Source organism: Chiloscyllium plagiosum, unplaced genomic scaffold (assembly GCF_037043375.1).
Source record: "Chiloscyllium plagiosum isolate Xiang-an unplaced genomic scaffold, Cpla_swu_hap1 HiC_scaffold_13, whole genome shotgun sequence".
Taxonomy (NCBI): Eukaryota; Metazoa; Chordata; class Chondrichthyes; order Orectolobiformes; family Hemiscylliidae; genus Chiloscyllium; species Chiloscyllium plagiosum.
This window is the reverse complement of record NW_028270151.1, coordinates 49752341-49775776: the sequence shown is the minus strand read 5'-3', so window position 1 is coordinate 49775776 and position 23436 is coordinate 49752341. Positions and strand designations below refer to the sequence as shown.

Here is a 23436-nt window from a genome sequence, read left to right as displayed (position 1 = left end):
AAACTGGTTAAACATGATTTCCTTTTCACAAAACCATACCTACATTTCCCAATTACTTTCAGTTTTTTTGAAGTGCCCAGTTATAATCTCCTTAACGAATGATTTGAACACCTTCAGATGCCAAGCCTATAGTTTTCTTCTTTCTGCCGCTCTCCCATTTTGAATACAGGGATTATTTTGCTCCTTTGCAGTCTAGGGAACATTTCCAGAATCGTGGATCATAGACTCCCTATATGTGGAAATAGGCCATTTGGCCCAACAAGTCCAAACAGAGCCTCCAAAGAGTATCCCATCCAGACCCATTACCCTATTACTCGACATTTCCCCTGACTAATGCACCTAGTCTATTCATCCCTGAACACTATAGGCAATTTAGCATGGCCAGTTCACCTAACCTGTACATCTTTGGACTGTGAGGGAAACAGGAGCACCCAGAGGAAACACACACAGACACAGGGGGAATGTGCAAACTCCGCACAGACAGTTGCCTGAGGCTGGTATCGAACCCGGGTCCCTGGCGCTGTGAGGCAACAATGCTAACCATTGAACCACTTTTGAAAAAGTAACTCTAACACATCTACTCCATTAGTGACTTCTACTCAGGATGAAGTCTGTCAGGACCCAGAGACTTATCAACCCCACAACTCCGTCATTCACTCAGTAACACTTGCCCAGTGATGACAATTACACTGTACCCTTTAGAACACTGAGTTGCATATTTCAAGTAGCCACCCATGTGTGCAGGCATGTCCTGCCACCATTCACAGGACTCCACTCATTGTAGCAATTCCCAGTGTCTGGTGTTAATTGGATGGTAAACTGACTGGGCATTTGAAGTTAGTACTGATAATGATCTGAATAACAGACAGTTTTAGTTTAACATTCATTTTAAATTAATTCAATACAGTCAGCAGATAATCTTTGGTCTTGGTTTTGAATAGATTAATTGCTGTTTACCTTACCAAGCATTAATTAAGCTAATAACTTTTCACACATTTCACACGTGCTTTTTGTTTTCCCCAGGAGGTATTGTAAATGTGATGCCAATGTTATTCTCTGAGATTTCACAAAACAGGTCACAGGTAAGATTTAAGTTTATTTAAATATATTTTCTGGACAGAAAGTTTTTGTTTTTCAATATTTGTTATATAATAGTCAGCAGTCCATTTAATTACACACATTACTACCTCACCTTTAGTAATTTGGAAACTTTGACAATTGATATTGTGATATCCAATGTATTCATCACATGTAAAATTAGTTTATCTGGTTATCATTTGTATAGAAAGTCAGGTATCTTAGCCATGAAAATATGATACTAACTTGAAATAAAATATTAATTCCGGCTTTGTTTTCAAAAGCTGTTTTTCTTTTATTATAACTGTTCTGTATTAGATTTTTATGCAAAAGTATTAAAACTACACAAAGTATGGCTTGTGATTGTAAACTAGGAGAAAACAAGACTATGGTTGCTGGAGATTAGAGTCAAAAAATGTGGTGCTGAAAAAGCACAACTGGTCAGGCAGCATCCGAGGAGCAGGAGAGTCGACGTTTTGAGCATAAGCTCCTTACCACGAATGATGAAGAACTTATGCTTGAAACATCGATTTTCCTGCTCCTCGGATGCTAGCTGACCAGCTGTGCTTCTCCAGCACCACACTTTTTGACTTTTGATTGTAAACTGATGACCAATTATGGCAAGATTAATCTACGCGCGAAGGCAGGTCTAATTGAACCATGCGCTGCTGGGACCAATTGCATCAACCTGAGCCATGTAACTAACTGAGCCAACAGACCCCTCAAAGAGTTCGCAGTTCTGTGGCCAGATGCATTTTTACAAGCATGTTGTAGTCTGGAGCTATGAATAGTGATGGAGAGGCTCTGAATGTTTTCTTGATTGGCATATGTTGGAATGATTTATCAGTTGATTCTAAACCTGTTTGGCCTTTTTATGAATTCACTTTCTTGGAGCGAGACAAGAACCAGAGCATCTGGTTCAGAGAGAGGGGCAGTACTCACGACACGAGCCACTGCATCACAAGATATCCAGTTTGATTAAATAAGTAATGACTATTCCCTTGTTCATATTAAAGTTGCATCTTGTATCACCTCCTCATCTGTCTTGTTAACATGCAGGACATAAACCCACAGTGCCATTATACTCACATCTTTGGAAAACGTCTTGTGCTTAATTTTACATGAGATAAAATGTTCTGTTTCTTTTCTTGTATAAGATAATGTGGTTCCGCCGAGCTGTTACTGGAGGACTCACTACTTGTACAATACTGAACATTCTGTGGTAGGTTTTTAAATATATGTTGTGTGAAGCAGAAATGGTTGACTTTTGTTTACATCCTGAAATGTGCAAGGTCCCCTTTCAGAAAATAAGATTGTGATGTTCCAGTTTATTCTGAGGCAGCACTGTAGCACTGCAGCAGGCCTGAGATGGAAATGCTGGCCAGGGAATAGTGATGGTGTGTTTAACTGACGGGCATCTGGAAGCTCGTGGTTATTTTAGCAGACAGAATGTAACGTTCCACAAAATGGTTGCCCAGTCTGTGTTTTGTCTCCCGCAATAGTGTTCTTTAGGGAGATCCACCCAACTTCTGTCCAATCTTTAAATTTCTCCAGGGAGAAAAATCACTAAATTTGCAAATGATACTAAGCTAGGATGAATAGTGAATTGAGGATGATCCTGAAGGACATTGCAAATTTAGCCAAATGGGCAGATACCTGGTGGATGAATTTCAGTGTCGAAAAGTATGGCACTGGAAAAGCACAGCAGGTAAGGCAACATCTGACGTGCAGGAGAGTCGATGTTTCGGGCATAAACGCAAAGAGTGCAGAAACAAGAAAATAATGCTACATCTTTACAAAATCACTGGTCAGATCACATTTGGAGTATCGTGTTCAGTTCTGGACATCTTTAGTTAACGAAAGACAATTTAGAGAAATTGCACTAATTCTTCTTGGAGCAGAGGTGATCTCATTGAGGTGTTCAAAATTGTGAACATTTTTTTACAGGGTAAAAAAGAATATTTAGTTTCCACTCGTTTGTATGTCAGGAACTTAAGGTCACAATTCCAAGATTGTCAGCAAGAGAGCTAGGAGTGAGATGAAGAGAAACTTTTTTACTCAGAGTTGTTAGGATTTGCAATGCACTGCCTGGTAGAGTGGTGAAGACAGATTCCACACAAGGTTTCAAAAGAGAGTTGGATATATATTTGAAAGTGATGAAGTCAGAGGGCTATGGAGGTGGGGTTGGAGAGTGGGGCTAGCTGGGTAGCTCTTTCTGGAACCAATACAGACATGATGGGTCAAGTGACTTTTTTCTCAACTGTACAATTCTATGATCTATAATTATCTGTAGTGCAGACCATATTATGAGGAGGAGGTACAGTAGACTAGATTCACTGAAATGCAGGTAAATCTCTGCTTCACCTGGAAAGTGTGTCTGGAATGGAAGGTCATGAATTGGGAGGTCAGTTTGAATATTCGGCAAATTGATAGTTTACTTTATCTGAAAACTTGTGTAAGTGTGATAGATGAGTCTCCAGTTACATTCTGTGTTCTGTTCCAGACTCCACAATTTGGCATAAAGTCCCTAGTTGATTCCTGATGTGGAACATCACGAGAGGTTGGCTCATGTACTTTTAATTATACAATTTTGTAATTCACTCACTATTTAGGTGAGCCATAGTTAATTCATTCTTACAAAGGCAATGTGTGCCACATTCAGGGTCCTGTAATTGTTTTCAACATTTACAGGTGATTAGGTTTTCTATTTTTACCAGCAGTTGTGGAAAGACAGGAATTGTTATCGCTGAATATCATTTTTAAAAATGACATTTTCATTGTACTTTGAAAGACCTTTTCAGTTCATCCATATTTACAGGCAGCATTTATCTGTCATTTATTAATGTCACTTCAAAATAACTTCAATTGGTCATATGCAGATGATGTCAGGATCTCATGCCACAGCAGGCATTCTGTGATATTAAGTATAGATTTTAATTAGGCCTGGTAGTTTTTTTTTCATGTGCACATTAAGTTACATGGAACATAGATCAATGGATAATCTTGTCTTCGTGTTGAAAGGTCAATTTGAATATTGTGCAGAATGATAGTTTACCTACAGAAAGATTGTGTAAATTTGATAGATGAGTACTCCAGTTATGAAAACAAAAGGCTGGATGGGTTCCAGCAGCACTCACCTTCCATTATATATTTATTGTTATGTACAAAAACTCTGAAAAGAAACCAGAAATTATAATTTATCAGGATAGTGATTACAGATGTTGATTTTACATTTTCTCGTTGATCACTTTCCACATACTGCATTTTATTCCCTTATATCTGGACTAACAACATGCTGATACTGTTAAACATGTTCCATTGATAGATGTACAAAATAATTCTTCAACAATTTTTTTTATACACAATTGTTGTGTCTAAAACAATTTTAGACTAGATTTAAGGTTTTAGTTTTAAGGCTGCATGAGCAATATACCTCACAAAATCAGGAATATATTATTAAAGGGGGTCATCTGCTGTGAGCAGTTAAATTTAGACTTGTATAAGCTCTTTGATCTGCACTGGTTGCTGTTGAGATTTCTCTGACCTAAGAATGAAATCTCATCTCTGTAAAAGGCACCATTTCTAATTAATGTTATATAGCATTCAGGTCTGCCTGTCATCCAGATTGCACAGATAAATAGTACATTTATCTTCTACCTCAGTCTACGACTGCCATTCTGATTCCGACCACCTCTCCAGATACAATCTCATAGAAAACCAGTTGTTTGCAATCTCAGTGACCTTTTCAACACCAAATTGATGTTCCGACCCTGTGTACTTATCACTAAAACAGCATACTTCCACCTCCCTAACTTCATCTGTGCCTGCTTTGTACATCTGCCACTGAAATCTTCATTCCTTTCTTGCCTCCAGGTACAATTATTCCTATTTTTTTCTGGCTAATCTTTGTGTAGTCCACACCTCTGATGCCTGTTTCCTAACTAACACCATGCTCTAGTCATCTGCCATTCCTACAATTGCGAACCAATATCACCGGCAGTCCCTCAGTCCCTTTGATTTAAAATTCTAATACTATAGTTTAATCATCATTTGTTGTCTTATGAAATCTCCTTATGCCCTTGTATGTTTTAAGAAAGTTAAAAAACGTGGATTAAAAATTATCTTAAAAAGTGGAAGATTTTAAATTGATGACCATTGTTAACATTTTGAGCCAGACTTTTGTCAGACCAGTGGGGGCCCGATGATGAACCTGAAAGTCAATGACAATCCCACGTGGGCGGTTTGTGAAACTGAGCCACAGTTGAGTGATTGCCCACTCATTAGGTGCTGCTTGGCTCAGTTGACTGGACAGCTGGTTGGTAATGCAGAGTGATAACTACAGTGTGGATTCATTTCCTGCATCAGCTGAGGCTACTGTGAAAGACTCAAACCCTTCCTCGCCCCCCTCCCCCACCACTGGAGGTGAGGTGACCTTCAGGTTAAACCACTGCAATAATTTCTCTGTAAGGAGAGAGCAGCCCTCTGGTCCAGTAGAGACTTTACCTTTGATTAGTTGTCTGGCCTCCTGTTCATTTAAAACATAAGAACCTATCTCCAAGAGCTGCTGGCAAATTGAAGAGCTGGCAGCTCAGTAACCACAATGGTGATCTCTGCTAAGGCTAAATTGGGCAGAAAGAACACCATGAATATAAGGACCAGGTGAGTGGAGTCTGGAATCTGAGTCCAATCAGGCAGATCCTGGTGATGAAGGTTGGGTGTTTAGTGAGGATGGGCCTGTGGTTGCCATTGTGATGGTTACACTCATTGACAGAGAGGAGATGGTATGGTTTTGCAGTGGCCATTACAGGCCACAAATTTGTCTGACTGGAATTGCCTCTGTCCACAGACTATAGGGAGGATTTCACAGTTTATTATGTGATCTCTACCCACAATAAGGCCTCATCCACAGCTAGTAAAATGCCAACAGCAGTGAAAAGTAGACCTGAAATTGCCATTTCAAGTGGATCAATTGGCCTCTGCGCATGAGGGGTACCTGCCCCTCTGGTAAAATCCTATGAGGGCAAGAAGGCAATATATACTCTTCCCTCACCACTTCACAAGCTCCCAGCCTCCTATTCCACTCCCTTGAGGGCTACTAAATTGCCTTTTCACAGTACACTGATTCATTATTGCACCTTGGTACAGTGACATCCTTCACTATAAATGGTGAATTTACATTGAGAATACTGATTTGGATCTTCAATTTTCCACTTGTAAACCTAAAATCAATCTCACAACCATCCCTTTGGAAGACCCTATTCCTCTGCCTCACACCATTTGTGCATCCCCCTTATTAACCATTCTTTAGTATTTCCCCTATTGTGATCTGTTTTGCACAATGTCTTTTATTCATATCAGAGGGGTTCAGTTAGCAGTTGGCTGGACAGCTTGTTAGTGACGCCAACAGTGTGGGTTCACTTTACACAGAAGCTGAGGTTGCCATGCAAACCTGTCCTTCTCAACCTATTCCCTCACCTGAGTCATGGTGACCCTTGAGTTAAACCTCATCACCTCAGGGAGACCATCCATAACCTCATCATCTCAGGGGATCTCCCATCCACCGCCTCCAACCTCATAGTCCCACAACCCCACACCGCCCGTTTCTACCTCCTGCCCAAAATCCACAAACCTGACTGCCCCGGCCGACCCATTGTCTCAGCCTGCTCCTGCCCCACCGAACTCATCTCTGCATACCTTGACATGGTCCTGTCCCCCTTAGTCCAAAAACTCCCCATCTACGTTCGGGACACCACCCACGCCCTCCACCTCCTCCATGATTTTCGCTTCCCCGGTCCCCAACGCCTTATTTTCACCATGCACATCCAGTCCCTGTACACCTCCATCCCCCATCACGAAGGACTCAAAGCCATCCGCTTCTTCCTTTCCCGCCGTACCAACCAGTACCCTTCCACTGACACCCTCCTTCGACTTACTGAACTGGTCCTCTGCCTGAACAACTTCTCTTTCCAATCCTCCCACTTCCTCCAAACCAAAGGAGTAGCCATGGGCACCCGCATGGGCCCCAGCTATGCCTGCCTCTTCGTAGGATATATGGAACAGTCCATCTTCCACAGCTACACTGGCACCACCCCCCACCTTTTCCTCTGCTACATTGTGCTCCCATGAGGAGGTTTAACAGTTCATCCACTTCACCAACACCTTCCACCCCGACCTCAAATTCACCTGGACCGTCTCAGACTCCTCCCTCCCCTTCCTAGACCTTTCCATTCCTATTTCGGGGGACCGAATCAACACGGACATTTACTATAAACCGACCGACTCCCACAGCTACCGAGACTACACCTCCTCCCACCCTGCCCCCTGTAAAAACGCCATCCCATATTCCCAATTCCTTCGTCTCCGCCGCATCTGTTCCCAGGAGGACCAGTTCCAATACCGTACAACCCAGATGGCCTCCTTCTTCAAAGACCGCGATATCCCCCCAGACGTGATCGACGATGCCTTCCACCGCATCTCCTCCACTTCCCGCTCCTCCGCCCTTGAGCTCCGCCCCTCCAATCGCCACGAGGACAGAACACCACTGGTCCTCACCTACCACCCCACCAACCTCCATATACATTGTATCATCCGTCGTCATTTCCGCCACCTCCAAATGGACCCCACCACCAGGGATTATTTCCCTCCCCTCCCCTATCAGCATTCCGAAAAGACCAGTCCCTCCGTGACTCCCTCGTCAGGTCCACACCCCCCACCAACCCAACCTCCACTCCCGGCACCTTCCCCTGCAACCGCAAAACTTGCGCCCACACCTCCCCCCTTACTTCCCTCCAAGGCCCCAAGGGATCCTTCCATATCTGCCACAAATTCACCTGCACCTCCACACACATCATTTATTGCATCCGCTGTACCCGATGTGGCCTCCTCTATATTGGGGAGACAGGCCGCCTAATTGCGGAACATTTCAGAGAACACCTCTGGGACACCCGGACCAACCAACCCAACCACCCCGTGGCTCAACACTTCAACTCCCCCTCCCACTCCACCAAGGACATGCAGGTTCTTGGACTCCTCCATCGCCAGACCATAGCAACACGACAGTTGGAGGAAGAACACCTCATCTTCTGCCTAGGAACCCTTCAACCACAAGGGATGAACTCAGATTTCTCCAGTTTCCTCATTTCCCCTCCCCCCATCTTGTCTCAGTCAAATCCCTCGAACTCAGCACCGCCTTCCTAACCTGCAATCTTCGTCCTGATCACTCCGGTCTATCACCCTCACCTTGACCTCCTTCCACCGATCGCATTTCCAACGTCCCTCCCTCAAGTCCCTCCTCCCTACTTTTTATCTTAGCCTGCTGGACACACTTTCCTCATTCCTGAAGAAACGTCGATTTTCCTGCTCCTTGGATGCTGCCTGACCTGCTGCGCTTTTCCAGCAACACATTTTCAGCTCTGATCTCCAGCATCTGCAGTCCTCACTTTCTCCTTTTTGACCCTTGAGTTAAACCCCATCGGCCATCCCTTTCTCTAACGAGAGAGCACCCTGTGGTCTGATAGAATTCTGGTGATGTTTTATTTTCAATTCGGCTAAACTGTCATTCAAAGAAGATTAAATGTACAATTCAGTTTTGCTGGTATTATCATACTTGATGAGACTTCCCAAATCATGTTATAACTGGTTAGGGACCAGTAACTTATTCTTTGTTTAAAGTAGACAAACTGAAATTCTAACTTCTCTTAGTTCGGCACTTAAGAAAGCCACAAGATTGCACAATTTTGAACAGAACAGACAAAATATGTACAGTATATATAAAAGTTATAATCTAAAACTTGGAATTAACCTGAGGTAATTATGGGTTAATGACAAACTGTTGTTGAATACCTCACTGAGCGAATCAAATAGGGCATGTGGCCAGGACAGATCCCACAGATTTATAACCAACTCCAAGATGTCAGTAATATCATAAGTCACCAAATTTCAATAAAACTCTGCCTTCTTCAAATGGGTATTCAAATCTTTACTTTCAAAGACCTAGCTTCTGAACTTGCCTGAAACCAGTCAGACTGTGTCAACAGCTGTCAAGTCCTGGTAAGTCCACCCTTTCTCTGAGAACAAGTTCTCAGGATTCCTGAAGGTGCTTACAAGTATCCAATTTCAGCTTTTTATCAGACTACTGGCTTCACACCAAGGTGACGTTGCCTCTGAGTTTCTCTGGGCTGCAATATTTCTTAGTTTCACCAAATAAATAGTACTTGCAGGATTCAATCAGTCCCATTCACAGCTGCATTGAAATATTAAAATCCCCATGTCTTCATCAAGGCCTAGAAACATGGAGCCAAAACAAAACAGCCAGTATTTCAGTTGCATGGAACATCTTTTTCTTCCCTCCTGACTAACTGACTAGCCTTTCAGCTGTGAATTGGTGACACTTCAGTTGATCTGGATGACCTTTGAAAATCCTCACAACGTGCCCTTATTTGTAATCAATTGTTGTACTGGAACACCTTGAGCATTAATATAACAGTCTCCCAGTAGAGTAAGTCTCCAGCGACTAGTTTAAGAACACAGGCTCAGAGCATAGAGAAAAGGATTGGTAAGAGAGAACATCTTCTAGAACTTTACAGACTCAGGCTCCAGTTCCATTCTATTTCATCTCATGTCACTGGGACTAGGACATAGCTAACTAAGGTGTAGCTCTTTGCACACACGCTCAGTCACTATAATTAGAGTAAAGATCTCCCGATAAACAAAAATAAATTCCACTGGGAAGTAGCATTCCAATACAATTATCAAAAGATGTACAAGATTTAACAAACAGTCAGCAGCTGTTTAACTGACATATTTGAAAAGATTTTTATTTCTAATGGGAAACAATGGAAATTGGGCATTTTCCATGGAGGATGACTACCTTCAATGGCAGTCATATTCCCATTCCACTAGCATATAGAGTGGAATTGACCCAGGCCATGAATGATGTGGTCAATGGAGAGAAAGCTGGGAGAATTGAGTAAGGCACTTCCTGCTGTTGGCATCAAAAAGTCCCATTTTCAAACTAAGTTTTGAATGCAGAGACGAGATGAGTTGGCCTATTTTCTTCCATTAGAATATATTAACATTCTTGTTATGACCATAAGACCATGAGATACAGAGCAGAAGTTGGCCTTTTGGCCCATTGGTTCTTTTCTGCCATTCACTGAGATCAAGGCTAATTTGATAATCCTCAACCCCACTTTACTGCCTTTTCCATATAACCCTTTATTTTCTTGCTAATCTAAAATTTGCCATTCACACATCTCATGCTGGAATGTGCCTTTTCAAAGGAAGTCTGGAGAGAGATGCAGTGGCTCTTGTCGAGATTCATTCTGGGCAGCTCCATGACATAGGACTCTGTCCTTTACAGTCTATTCCCTGGGATGCATGCCAAGACAAGCATCGGCTATGCCTGGAAGCCCATCAACTCGGTGAAAGATGCTCTTTGGTCTGCCCAAACTTGTTGGTCTTCCAGAGCAAGGAGTAGAAAGTGAGGACTGCAGATGCTGGAGGTCAGAGTCAAAAAAGCACAGCTGGTCAGGCAGCATCCGAGGAGCAGGAGAGTCGACATTTCGAACATAAGCTCTTCATCAGGAATGAGGGGGTGGCCCAAGTGGACTGAGAGATAGGAGTTGATTTCAACCGAGTATTACAGACTGGTATGTTCCAAGGTCCAGGACTGCGTGCTGAGAGATGCATTGAAGTTTGGGGCAGCTGCTGCCAAAGTGCATTTGGTAAAGACCACCATCTAAGGACTTTCTGTGAACATACAATGGGGGGGGGGGGGGTTGTTCAGTTATCATACCCTCTTGTTGCCTCAAATGAATGCAGATGATTGTAAGTAGTGTCCTGCATAAGTATGAAATACCTTTGACCTTTGAAACTGCAGGGAATATTAGATGTAAGGTTTGCCTTTCTTGATATGCAGAGACTGTACAGCATTGCTTTAGTATATGTGTATGTACATAAAGATTTTTTATGAATAACATCCATTTTTGCAATAAAAGAAGTAACTGCAGGAAACCATTACTTTTAGAATTAATGGCAGGCAGTAGTAAAATACAGCTGTTCATTCTGCTCTTCTTGTTGATTTCAGAGAATTTTTTTAAAAATTCTAGTGTTTTTTTGAGTCTCATAATGTGTCCCTCTGCCATGGTCATGACCCCTCAGATAGTTTGAAGAACAGTTGAGGAGCACTGAGACGATGTATCTGTCAGAGTCCTGATGTCCTGCTTCCTAGCTGCAATAGGGAAGCAAAGTGAAATTGTTGACTGAAGAGCAGTATGGCTGTCATCTTGTTAATGCAGGCATGCACGGTTGACTGATTAATGTCACTGATGTTATCTGCTGCAGCCTAGAATTACTGCAGTATATAAATATTCAGGAAAATCATTTATGATTGTGTTTAAATTAAATCTGTCAATTATGATCATGAGTTGTAATAGGCTGCCAATTAAATATTGTATTATAATTCAGCCACCAGAATTATAATAAGAGTAGTTACATTTGCATTTTTCAGTGTTAAAACTTGACATAAAACACATCCAATATTATGATTGTTAAATAATTCTGTGCTGTTCTGCAGATAACAGTCTGATGCTAATTAAGTATGTTATGAAAGAAAGGGAGCAGAATATGATCTGAGCTTGGGCCTAGTATTAATTAGAATTGATCCATCAAAAATGGTATCTGAACTGTTCAGATTGAGACAAATCAATGTGAAAGAGAGTAAAGTTATCACTGAGTGAAGTCATAGCAGGTTAATGTTAAAAATATGGTATTGCTTGTTTGTTTTGTCCTGTCATGCAAGGCAGAATTTTCCTGACTAGAGGCAGTAGGAGTTGAAGATCGGTTTTGGGGCAGCAGAAAAGTCGTGGGAGAGATGTGTTGGCACAGCTCCCAGATATATTACGACAGTCAGGGAGATTTCACAGGGGTGGCCCAGCTGCTGCTCCATAAAGGTGCCCAGCCAATTTAAATAATGAAAGCCCCAATTAGGCCCAATCTTTCAGCCTGGCTATAATTTTGCTGGTGACAGAACCATTCCCTCACCGCCTCTGCAGAGAGAAATTAGCAGTGCGAATGGCTTCCCTGCGGCAGGTTGGGGTGGACCCGAGGAGCCACCGTGACCCTTTGATGGGGTCACAGGAAGGAAGAGCTGCCTGAGTAACCCTAACAATTCCTCTGAGTGGGCTGTCTTCTCCATTTTCACCTCCAGCTCCATCTAAAAGATGTAATTGTTTTGACCTTCCCTGACATGTCTCACTTGGGGCTGAGTTTACTTTAAGGTTCTAGAGCTGATGGCTGAATCATATTGTTTTCCCACGTGCAATCTTTAAACTAAAGATGAGAGCAGTAGTGACTAATTAGAAGACCGTGCCCAGGAAAGTTGCTCACCAGCCTGAATAAACAATCACCATCAGAATAAACAAATCACAGGTTTTCTCAAGTTGTAAAAAAAGTTTATCATTCAACACCCAAAAGTTCTTGTGACCACAGCCACTTGCACAATCATACAGAAATACACTCAAGCACATGTGGTTGCAAAATGTAACGTTTGTTGTCCTCTTACCTGATCTGGACGCATGTAACTCCAGACCCATAGTAATATGGTTGACATTTAACTGTCCTCAGGGCAATTATGGATAGAAAATAACTGCTCGCCTGATCAATGACACCCACATCCTGTGAATAAATAATATGCATACACCCAGCTTTTAAATATGAAAAATTATTTGCTGAACTTGCTTTTCACTGTGACTAAGGCCAGAAATATTTTTTGATCCCGTGAAGAGGAGTCTGGAGGTTTAGGAAGAAAAATTCACTGTGGTCTATTGCTTGCAGTAGCAGGTATCCCTGTTCGACACCAGTTGAGATGCACTCGAAGCTGTGTAGTGAAATTTGGTTCAGTTCCTCCATTGGAGAGGTCAAGGTCAACTTGAATTTTCTGCCTGCTGGTAGTTCTTATAAACTGGGTCTTGTTCCTTCACTGGCCTGGATCTTTCTACCTTGCAATTCCAGAAATGTGGCTTATTAAATATCTGGAATATAATTCCTGCCACGTAACCAGTATGGTCCCAACTTCAAATGGCTTTTGATGGCTAACTGATTAGATTAGATTAGATTAGAGTATGGAAACAGGCCCTTCAGCCCAACAAGTCCACACCATCTCTCCGAAGAGTAACCCACCTAGACCAATTCCCCTACCCTATATTTTCCCCTGACTAATGCACCTAACACTACGGGCAATTTCGCATGGCCAATTCACCTGAACCGCACAATTTTTGGATTATTAAACAACGGAGTTCAAGTTACATGATTCACATATATTCTGACAGAATGGGTTTTTTTTTAAATCACACAAATTTGCTGGATTTCAACTCCGGAGCCAAAAGACTGCAAGCAATAATTATGAAACTGTTTTCTTTAATCATTTGGAGAAGGGAAGCCACTTAAGAACAAGAATGGTTGATTGCATTTTAATTACTCCTCAAAGATGTGACCCAAAAGTTTGTTTGCATTTTAATGAGTTGCCCAGGCATGAAGTTTAGCTCAGGGGCTTGTATCATTCAAAGTAAGTCCATCTGATGCTATCATGGAGTCCTGACTCAAAACTCTGTGCTTAATATTTTCTTTTGAGAAAGAGAAAGTTTGTTCATCATAACAAAATAGTGAAGATAATGACAGTAGCCAGTCTCTCCAGGAGAAGTAGAGATGGTGGAGTTAAATTAAGAGGGCGATGTTGGTGTAGTGGTAATCCCATTAAGGAGGAGAAAGTGAGGTCTGCAGATGCTGGAGATCAAAGTTGAAACTTTATTGCTGGAACAGCACAGCAGGTCAGGCAGCATCCAGGGAACAGGAGATTCGACGTTTCGGGCACAGGCCCTTCTTCTTCCATTCCTGAAGAAGGGCCTGTGCCCGAAACGTCGAATCTCCTGTTCCCTGGATGCTGCCTGACCTCCTGTGCTGTTCCAGCAATAAAGTTTCAACTGGTAATACCATTAGTCTATTCATCCGTGATTAATGTGTTCCAATCCTACAATGGCAGAAAGTAAAATTTGAATTAAATAAAAATCTGGAATAAAGAGCTAGCTGTATAGTATATGATTCTGAAATCCACTTTAATATTAATGTAAGACTCATGGTCCAACTGAGTACAAAACCATTTTTGGTACAAGCATGTGTTTAAGTAAGGCTCTGTTGAGGTTTATAAAATCATGAGGGGCATGGATGGAATAAATAGACAAAGTTTTTTCTCTGGGGTGGGGGAATCCAGAACTAGAGGGCATAGGTTTAGGGTGAGAGGGGCAAGATATAAAAGAGACCTAAAGGGCAACTTTTTCACACAGAGGATGGTACATGTATGGAATGATCTGCCAGAGGAAGTGGTGGAGACTAGTACAATTACAACGTTTAAAAGGCATCTGGATGGGTATATGAATAGGAAGGGGTTGGGGGGATATGGGCCACGTCTCTATGACAGCATCAGCTTTCTTTGAACGATACAAGCCCCTGAGCTAAACGTATGCCCTCTAGTTCTGGACTCCCCCACTCCAGGGAAAAAAAACTTTGTCTATTTATCCTATCCATGCCCCTCATGATTTTATAAACCTCTATAGTACCTTACTTAAACACACACTTGTACAAAAATGGTTTTGTATTGGCAGTTGGGACTAGATTGAGTTGGGATATCTGGTTGGCATGGACGAGTTGGACCAAAGGGTCTGTTTCCGTGTTGTACATCTCTATGATTATGACTCTATGATTAAGGTACCAGAACGAAGTCCAATAAATAACACTTAATAAGGTAGAGGACTCAGTCAGTTCCCAATTCAATATCGTTTCGCAGTTGACTGGGAGGCTATCACTTCTGAAATTCTGCTTTCTGCACACAGTACTGTCGATTAGTTGTCAGAGATCCAGTTGTCACGTCTGTAAGTCAGGATTCAACCATATTGGTATTATAATTTTTTCCTCATATATCCTGGATTTTCTTTGCTCTACCAAGTGTCATTTGTGTCTTTAGCTGTCTCTTCCCACAGCTCTAAAGGTTACTCCCTAAACCTTTTCTTCTCTCTCCCCTCTCTATGCTAATACATGAGTTGGTGTTTAGATTTTGTTTCATAATGCTAACATGAAATGCCTTTTGAAAGTGTACCTTTGTTAATAATACTGGATAAAAGAGAGTTGTTTTCGAGTCTGTACATTTTCCCTAAGTTGTATATTTCTCGAAGAAAGTTAGAGAAAACAAAACACCCTGGGGGTTAAAAGACAATCAGTTTAACTCAATTGAGAATTGGTAATCAGATAACATTGTTCACTTCATGACAAGGTCAAAAATCATATGACACCAGGTTATAGTCCAACAGGTTTATTTGAGAATTCTAGCTTCTGGAGTGATGCTCCTTCATCAGGTGTAGTACAATACATGATGAAGGAGCAACACTCCTAGTGTTCTCAAATAAACTTGTTTGACTATAACCTGGTGTCATGTGATTTTGACTGTGTCCAACCCAGTCCAACATCAGCACCTCCAGGTCACTTCATGACTGTGTGAACAGACCTGCACTATCTCAACAATTTGTCATTCAACATCAGGCTGGTTTGTGTGATGGACTGGACTGTGTTTATAACACAGTAGTTACTTTAAGTCTTGGGAAGAGCAGTTGCCACGCCAAGCTGTGATGCGTCCAGGTAGGATGCTTTCTGTGGTACATCTCTAAAAATTTGTAAGAGTCTGTATGAACATGCAGAATTTCCTTGGCCTCCTGAGGAAATAGAGGCGTTGCTGTGCTTTCTTGACTATAGTACCAATGTGGGTGGACCAGGACAGATTGTTGATGAACATCACTACAAGGAACTTGACGCTCTCAACAATCTCCACCTAAACATCATTGATACAAGCAGGGACATGCCCTCCACTCTGTTTCCTGAAGTCAATGACCAGCTCCTTCATTTTGTGGATGTTGAGATTGTTGTCTTTCCACCATGCCATTAAGCACTCTCCTTCCTGTACTCTGTCTCATAGTTGTTTGAGAACCAACCTACAATGGTAGTGTTGTCAGCAAACTTGTAAATGAAGTTGGTGTGGAATTTAGTCACATAGTCATATGTGTGTTTAACGAGTATAGTAGAGGGCTGAGTGCCTTGTGAGACATTGGTGTTGGGGATTATCATAGAGGAGGCATTGTCAACTATCGTTACTGACTGCAATCTGTTCTTCATGAAGTCACAAATCCACTTACAGAATGGGGAGCAGTGACCTGGATCCCGGAGTTTGGAGATGAATTTATTTGGAATTCTGGTTTTGATGGCAGAGATGTAGTCAATAAGTACGAGTTTTACGTAAGTATCCTTGTGGTGCAGGTGTTCCAGGGATGAGTGTAGGACCGAGGAGGTGGCTTCTATCATGGACCTGTTACACCAGAAGGCAAATTGCAAGGGATCAAAGCAGGGTGGGAGGCTGAAGTTGATGTGCACCATGACCAACCCCTCAGCTCCTCATAATTATGAATGTTAGCACCACTGAATGGTAATAATTGAGGCACTATCTGGGCCGGTCACTTTCCATTGGTTCACCCTTATGAAGGACAATCTAACGTCTGCAACGGTGACTGAGGGTACAGGTGCATCCGGGGCTGTCTGGGCAAGTGACATCATTTCACTGATCTTCAGTTCAAAGCGGCAATAGAATGCATTGACCCCATTGGGTAGGGATGTACTGTTGCCTGCAATTTGGGGAGCGGAGAAAATAAAATAAAGGGCTTTATTGGGCCCTCTTTAGAAAATAACAAACACTATGGCCCTCCTGTGGAACAGGGGCAGGGTCGCTAACCTTGGACTGAGGCATGGGTTCAAGTCTCACCTGCTCCAGAGGTGTATAGTAACATCTCTGAGCAGATTGATTCAGAAAAATATTTTTTTTTAATGAGAAAAGAAATGGCTCCCCACCCGACCCCATTTTGATTTAGTCTCATCCCTCTCTCCCTACCCGTCCATCACTTTTGAGGGAGGTTTGCATTGTCCATGATGGTCTTTGCTTATAGATATCCAGTTGATAACAGATGTTTTACTGGTGCTGGTAGATTTGTTGTGGGGAAAGCCGTTGGCTCGTATGTAAAAGCACTTATATATGTATAAGAAAAAAATCTCAGTTGGTAAACATGGGTTATTTAATGGTGGTGATTAATAGGTGAAAATTGCCACAGGTAATTTGGTGGAAAAACCATTCAATTGTGTGCAACAGTGCTTCTGGATACAAAACCAAAACATTTGTTATTGATGGTGGTGAAGAGATCAAATGATCTGTTAAGCAAATGGAAAGCTGGCAAGAGTGAGATGGCTTTTTATTAAAAACCAAATTTGAGGGAAAGGTGGGAAGGAAGGGGTGTGTGTGTCCTTTCGGGGATAACCTGACACTGACCCCAAAGAATAGTCCTCCATTTATTGCTTCCTTGGTCTCTAAAACCCTTACCCCACCTCCTTGACACCTATCTTGGGTGACCAATCCCTCCCCATCCAACAAGGTCTAACATACCTGTCTGTAATTCTAGATGACTTTTCTCCATGGGATGCCTTACTGTCCAAGAACTGTCCACTACCCTTTGGGATTGGCTGGCAGTGTTTGAGGGCAAGTCTCCTTTCTACCAACAGGTGGAAATCCACCTTTCACCTTGTTAAGTTTGCCATATGTTTCATTTCTACGGGGCAGTTTATATTAAAGTTGATTCATTTAATGGGGACCAGAAATCTGTCCCTTCCACCCACCCTCAGTAAAATTTAGCCCTTTGGTGTTTGAGGTGATTGTGATAAAATTACAATGCCTCACATTAGTAAATGAATCTTCATTGCCTTTATCTGGTAGGTGTTGGGCGGTACTGGACATTGTTCCCCAGACATCTATGCGGAAAGTTCTATTTGATGGAGATTTGAACACCACTGTGTTTACTGCACATCAGATGGTCCCTGGCTACATAATGACCTACTCTAATATATCTTTGGAAGCGTGAGTAGTCTACAGTGATTATTTTGTACCAATAATTGCCAGTTGTTAGCAAACTGTCGAAAATATTTTTTATCAAAAATGATATTGTAACAGTGTGATTTTGATTAGTTGCAACAAGTATGTAAAATGAAGAGAGAAACTTTCTTACACTTGCTTGAAACTTGCCCCAACTCTGGATTTTTTTCATTAATAGCTAATATGTCTTGATTTCGGGGTACTGCAATTTTTAAACCACCATGTGGTGCAAATATCTTGAGTTTTTTCTCTTAATTCGTTTGCACAAACAATTCTAGGAGCCCATAAATGTTTGCAACTTTGTTCATTTATATAAAATGCTTTGAAAACTAATGGATGAAAGTCAGAGCAAGTGTTTCTCAAATAAAGTGTGTGCGTTATTTACTTTCTCATTCAATATACTGAAATTTATATTTTAAACATTAAAATGTTTATTGAACACTAGAAATAGAGATATTAAAATATTTTGATTAGATTAGATTCCCTACAGTATGGAAACAGGCCCTTTGACCCAACAAGTCCACACTGACCCTCCAAAGAGTAACCCACTCCCCTCTGACTAATGCACCTAACACTATGGGCAATATATCATGGCCAATTCACCTGAACTCCACATCTTTGGATTGTGGGAGGAAACCAAAGCACCCAGAGGAAACCCGTGCAGACACTGGGAGAATGTGCAAACTCCACAGACAGTTGCCCAAGACAGGATTTCAACCTTGCGACCCTGGCACTGTGAGGCAGCAGTGCTAACCACTGAGCCACCATGCCGCCCTACATGGATTGGATAGAAATGAGAAAATTTCTTATTTACATGCATCCTCTCCGCTCATCATCTGAAATCACATCATGGCATCTAGTTGCGTTCCACCACATTTCTCTTTATTCTTCAAGTCCCTCTGCTTCATCAGTCTGCTTGTCCAATGAGAACCTTTCATCAATTATCCATTGAAAAGACAGAAAACATTGTCTTCAGCTCCTGCCACAAAGTCTGCCTTTCCTTGACCATTATATTTAAACTTTGGTGTTCTACTTTAGCTTGTGTTGAGTTTCTTATTTCAAATCCTCTCTCACTTGGAGTTTACCTCTTTCACCCCTGTGATATTAATCACTGCGCTCTTCCTCAGGCCATCTGCTGCCGAAACCTTCACCTATACTTTTCTTAACTCCAGACTATTCCAATGGTTTCCCGTTATCCACACTTCATAAACTTAAGCTTAGCTAAATGTCACTGCCAGTATCCTAAGTCGTACCAGGTCCCATTCACTCATCTGTTATTGTCAACCTACATTGATTCCTGATAGAGTAACACCTAGATTTTAAAATTTCATCTTTATGTACAACTTCTCCATGGTCTTATTCATTGCTATCTTTGCAACCTACTGCAGTTTTGCAACACTCCAATAATGTGGCTGCCTCCATCGCACTCACTTGTGCATCCCCATCATTGGTGGCTATGTGTTCTGTGGCCTAGAATTTACCCTGGAATTTGCTCACTGAGTATCTCTGTCTCTTCAGCTTTCCCTCCTCTTTTAAGATACTCATTAAAACCTACCTCCTTGACTGGGCATTTTTATAAGACCTTGATTATCTAACAGATTCCAAAAATTCCCTCAATCTATTAACAGGTAGCGGATGCAATGAGATTTGTTTTTTACATTTGTAAATGTGTGGAATCACAGAACACTTCTCAGTGCATAATATTTACTGCCTAATCTCCATGATTACGGTCTGTTTTGTTTTAATGCAGAAGGCCTCTTTTATAAATCTGAAAGTGCTAATAATTGTGTGATCGGAAATCTGCTTAAATTTTATATTTTGAAGTACTGATACTCATTGCTTTAAATGGAGTACTACAATGCCATCTGCAGAATGTTTCAGAAAATGTTCTGCAAATTAGTGTTTATCTTTCAAATGCAATTCATTGAGTTATGTATAAAATTCTATTTTTCAGAGTCATTTATTAACTATAACATTTCTGCATTTGTGATCAGTATTAGATTTTCAGTTTTAAAAGCTAAAATCATGTAATTTGGAAAATGTGGCCGCAGTGTTAATGGTTCGGTGATAAATGAGCAACAGTGCCTCTGTCAGGTTGGCCTTCACATTTAAAGTATTTTGCTCTTATGGTGCTATAAACTGCAGACAAAATTAATTTCCAATATTGAAAGCTCAGCTCATTTATTTTGCTATCAAATTAATTTTTAAAAATTGTACTACAATATAAATTTTTAAAAAGCTTTTAAAAATGTGTGCAAATAAGTGCAATTTAAATTGATCTCCTTTCTTCAGGTGCATTTTTCAGTAGGATTGTAAATGCATGTGCTCGACATTCAAATATCTAAATGATTGCGGAATTGTCTATGGTTAGATTCTCCATCTAAATCTGCGATTTGAAGCACAAATGTGAAATGTTTGATAAGATTACATGTGGATCACAGCATTCCCAATCTGTTTATTTTACACTGAATTAGATTTTCTTCATCACAGAAATTGAATATTTCCTAAATGGTGTTCATTTTTACAGGAAAAATTCAACTGCACAGAACAAGTTAATTGTTCTGTAATGGATACAGTTTTATAATTCTTCTAGTATACTAAATAGAATCATAGAGTCATAGAGATGTACACAGAAACAAACCCTTTGGTCCAACTCATCCATGCGGACCAGATATCCCAACCCAATCTAGTCCCACCTGCCAGCACCCGGTCCATATCCCTCCAAACCCTTCCTATTCATATACCCATTCAGATGCCTTTTAAATGTTGCAATTGTACTAGCCTCCACCACTCATTCCACACAGGTACCACCCTCTGCATGAAAATGTTGATGTCATCTGCAAACTTACTAACTGTACCTCTTATGCTCACACCCAAATCATTTATATAAATGACAAAAAGTAGTGGACTCAGCACCGATCCTTGTGGCACTTCACTGGTTACAGGCCTCCAGTCTGAAAAGCAATCCTCCACCACCACCCTCTGTCTTCTACCTTTGAGCCAGTTCTGTATCCAAATGGCTAGTTCTCCCTGTATTATGTAAGATCTAACCTTACTGAACAGTCTCCCACAGGCTACCTTGTTGAATGCCTTATTGAAGTCCATATAGACCATGTCTACCGCTCTGCCATCATCAATCCTCTTTATTACTTCTTCAAAAAACTGAATCAGGTTTGTGAGACATGATTTCCCATGCATGTTAAAATTTTAAATCTTTTTAAATGATCTGCACCTCAGACATAATGAGAAGGTTTTAGAAGTGTAAATATTAGAAAAAATCCACATGAAATATACCACTCTGGATTTACCAAGTTAAAGAACAGGATGAAATTTGCAGTGTATCAGATGTTTTGCTGTAGTGATTGTTTTGCTTTTGTGTTCATTAATGACCATATGTGGGCAGCCACACATTATAGAGGCCGCCTCCCAGGTGTCTATATGTATTTTGAGTTTCTGCCAACCAAGGGTTGGATTTTGAATTGAAAATCAGACTTTAACCAAACATTTGCCAGAGTAAGTTTCAAGGTTATGTTTACCTCAATATTAATTTATTTCCGCAGACTGCTAGAATTTCTTCAAGATTTTTAGTGACAGCTCTAATCAACTTGAGATCATTTTGCTTTTTTTTTGCTTAACCAGGCTAAACAAATAAGGGTTTGAATTTTATTCAAGGGAGATTTTGTGTGCTATTGCGATTCATTGATATATTAAAAATAAGTGCCTCAAAACTCAACTGCATGTACATTATCCTCCATCCCCTCCCCAAATATTCTCGATGACATAGCTAATCCAACAGTGCATTAGGGCCATTAGAACATTGCTGCTGGAGATCTTCCACCTGTAGCAAGCTCAAATAGCTTTCCCAAAGATATCGTTAAGAGGCCATCTCCATTCTACTGGTGATTCTGCCCTTCAGCCCAAACTCACCCGGTGCCATTAGAGTTCACATCACCATTGGAAATGCAGCCTGGGAAAGTCATTTAATTAGACCATTAATCATTCAAATTGGTTGACCGTCTCAATTTGCTGAGCAGCTATACTGGCATTATTGTTCCTGCCACTGGGAACTTTCCCAGGTCATGGGACTGCACTGGGGAATTGACCAAGCATGGCTTTCCAGCACTCTACTAGCCCCCTGAACTCCATTTCATTGCCCAGGTGCCAATACACTTTTGCCCACAGGTTTAGTATGGCACAGACCTTTAGCCCATCAAGTTTATACCAGCTATACCAATTAATGTCTCTATTTATGAAGACAAGGTCCTACGTTGGCTGGCTACTCACTCAATATATTCTCCCATTTTCAAAGATCTATGCAGTAGCATTATACTTAGGTCATGAGATTAATGTAACACACATCTGTATCAGCTCATACATCGAAAGCAAGGAAACATGTCCTTGTTCTCAACAATGAAAATATCAAAGTTGTGAACCACAATATTACATTTTGCAGACCCAGTCAAACAGAACTTTTGGTCAATTTAACAAACTACATGGATGCTGCCAGAAAAGCCTCTATTTCCATTAAGGCGATATATCCAAAAAGAATGGAAAACATGCTATATATGTCAAGATGCTACTGGTTCCAGTGCACATTTTTATTCCTATTTGCATCTTAATTGAGATATACTCTGGAAACTGGCACAATGTGGAGTAGTCCAAACAAGATAAACAAACTGCTTGGAACAGGTCCAACATCCCATGCATTGGCATTATCCTTCTGAAGTATCAATGTGGATCCATAGGATGGACACCTGAAACCTTTGCATCATTGAAATAGATTGACCTTCAATAACAGTCTACTAGCATGTGCAGACTGCATATTATCATCGTTCACGACACGAAAAACCCCAATCACTTGCAAAACCAAACATTCCTGGTCACAACACTGAGTCTATCCATGACCTGACTGTTGTTTACTCATTCTGACTTAATTGTCTAGTCAACTTTAAAGGTGATGCAGTATTACATCTGAAGGATGACACTCAATGCAGCATTGAAGACCTGCACTCCCCACCCGTCCCATCCACCCCCACAATAAATGTAGCATTCAGATAAAAGACTAGGGGGTTTGAACTATACAGAGAGGCTGGGAGCCAAAGGAGTCCAAAACTAGGGGGCATAAATTTAAGGTGGGGGAGGAAAAGATTTAATAAGGGACTTGGACCAACTTCTTCACACAGAGGATGTGTGGAACAAGCTGCCAGAGGAACTGCTGGAGGCGTGTACAATTACAGCATTGAAAAGGTATCTGGATGGGATATGAATTTGAAGGGTTTAGAGGGATGTGGGGCAAATGCTGGCAAATAGGACTAGGTTTCATTTGACTTTATTTATTGTTTTCATAT

General features: G+C 41.2%; 1 protein-coding gene across 5 annotated transcripts in view; it reads left to right on the top strand.

The window, feature by feature from the left end:
- The window catches only part of LOC122555934 (uncharacterized), a 316199-nt gene that overhangs the window by 180650 nt on the left and 112113 nt on the right, over positions 1-23436 (top strand). For 4 of the 5 annotated variants that reach the window (XR_015759187.1, XM_087993574.1, XM_043702225.2 and 1 more), the window contains 3 exons: positions 1024-1082; positions 2235-2299; positions 17933-18073. Coding sequence is in view for 4 of the 5 variants with exons in the window: in XM_087993574.1 (XP_087849700.1) it covers positions 1024-1082; positions 2235-2299; positions 17933-18073 (265 nt within the window). In the remaining variant the exon portion in view is untranslated. The remainder of the gene's footprint in view (positions 1-1023; positions 1083-2234; positions 2300-17932; positions 18074-23436) is intronic. The other variant, XM_087993575.1, reaches the window with a different exon arrangement.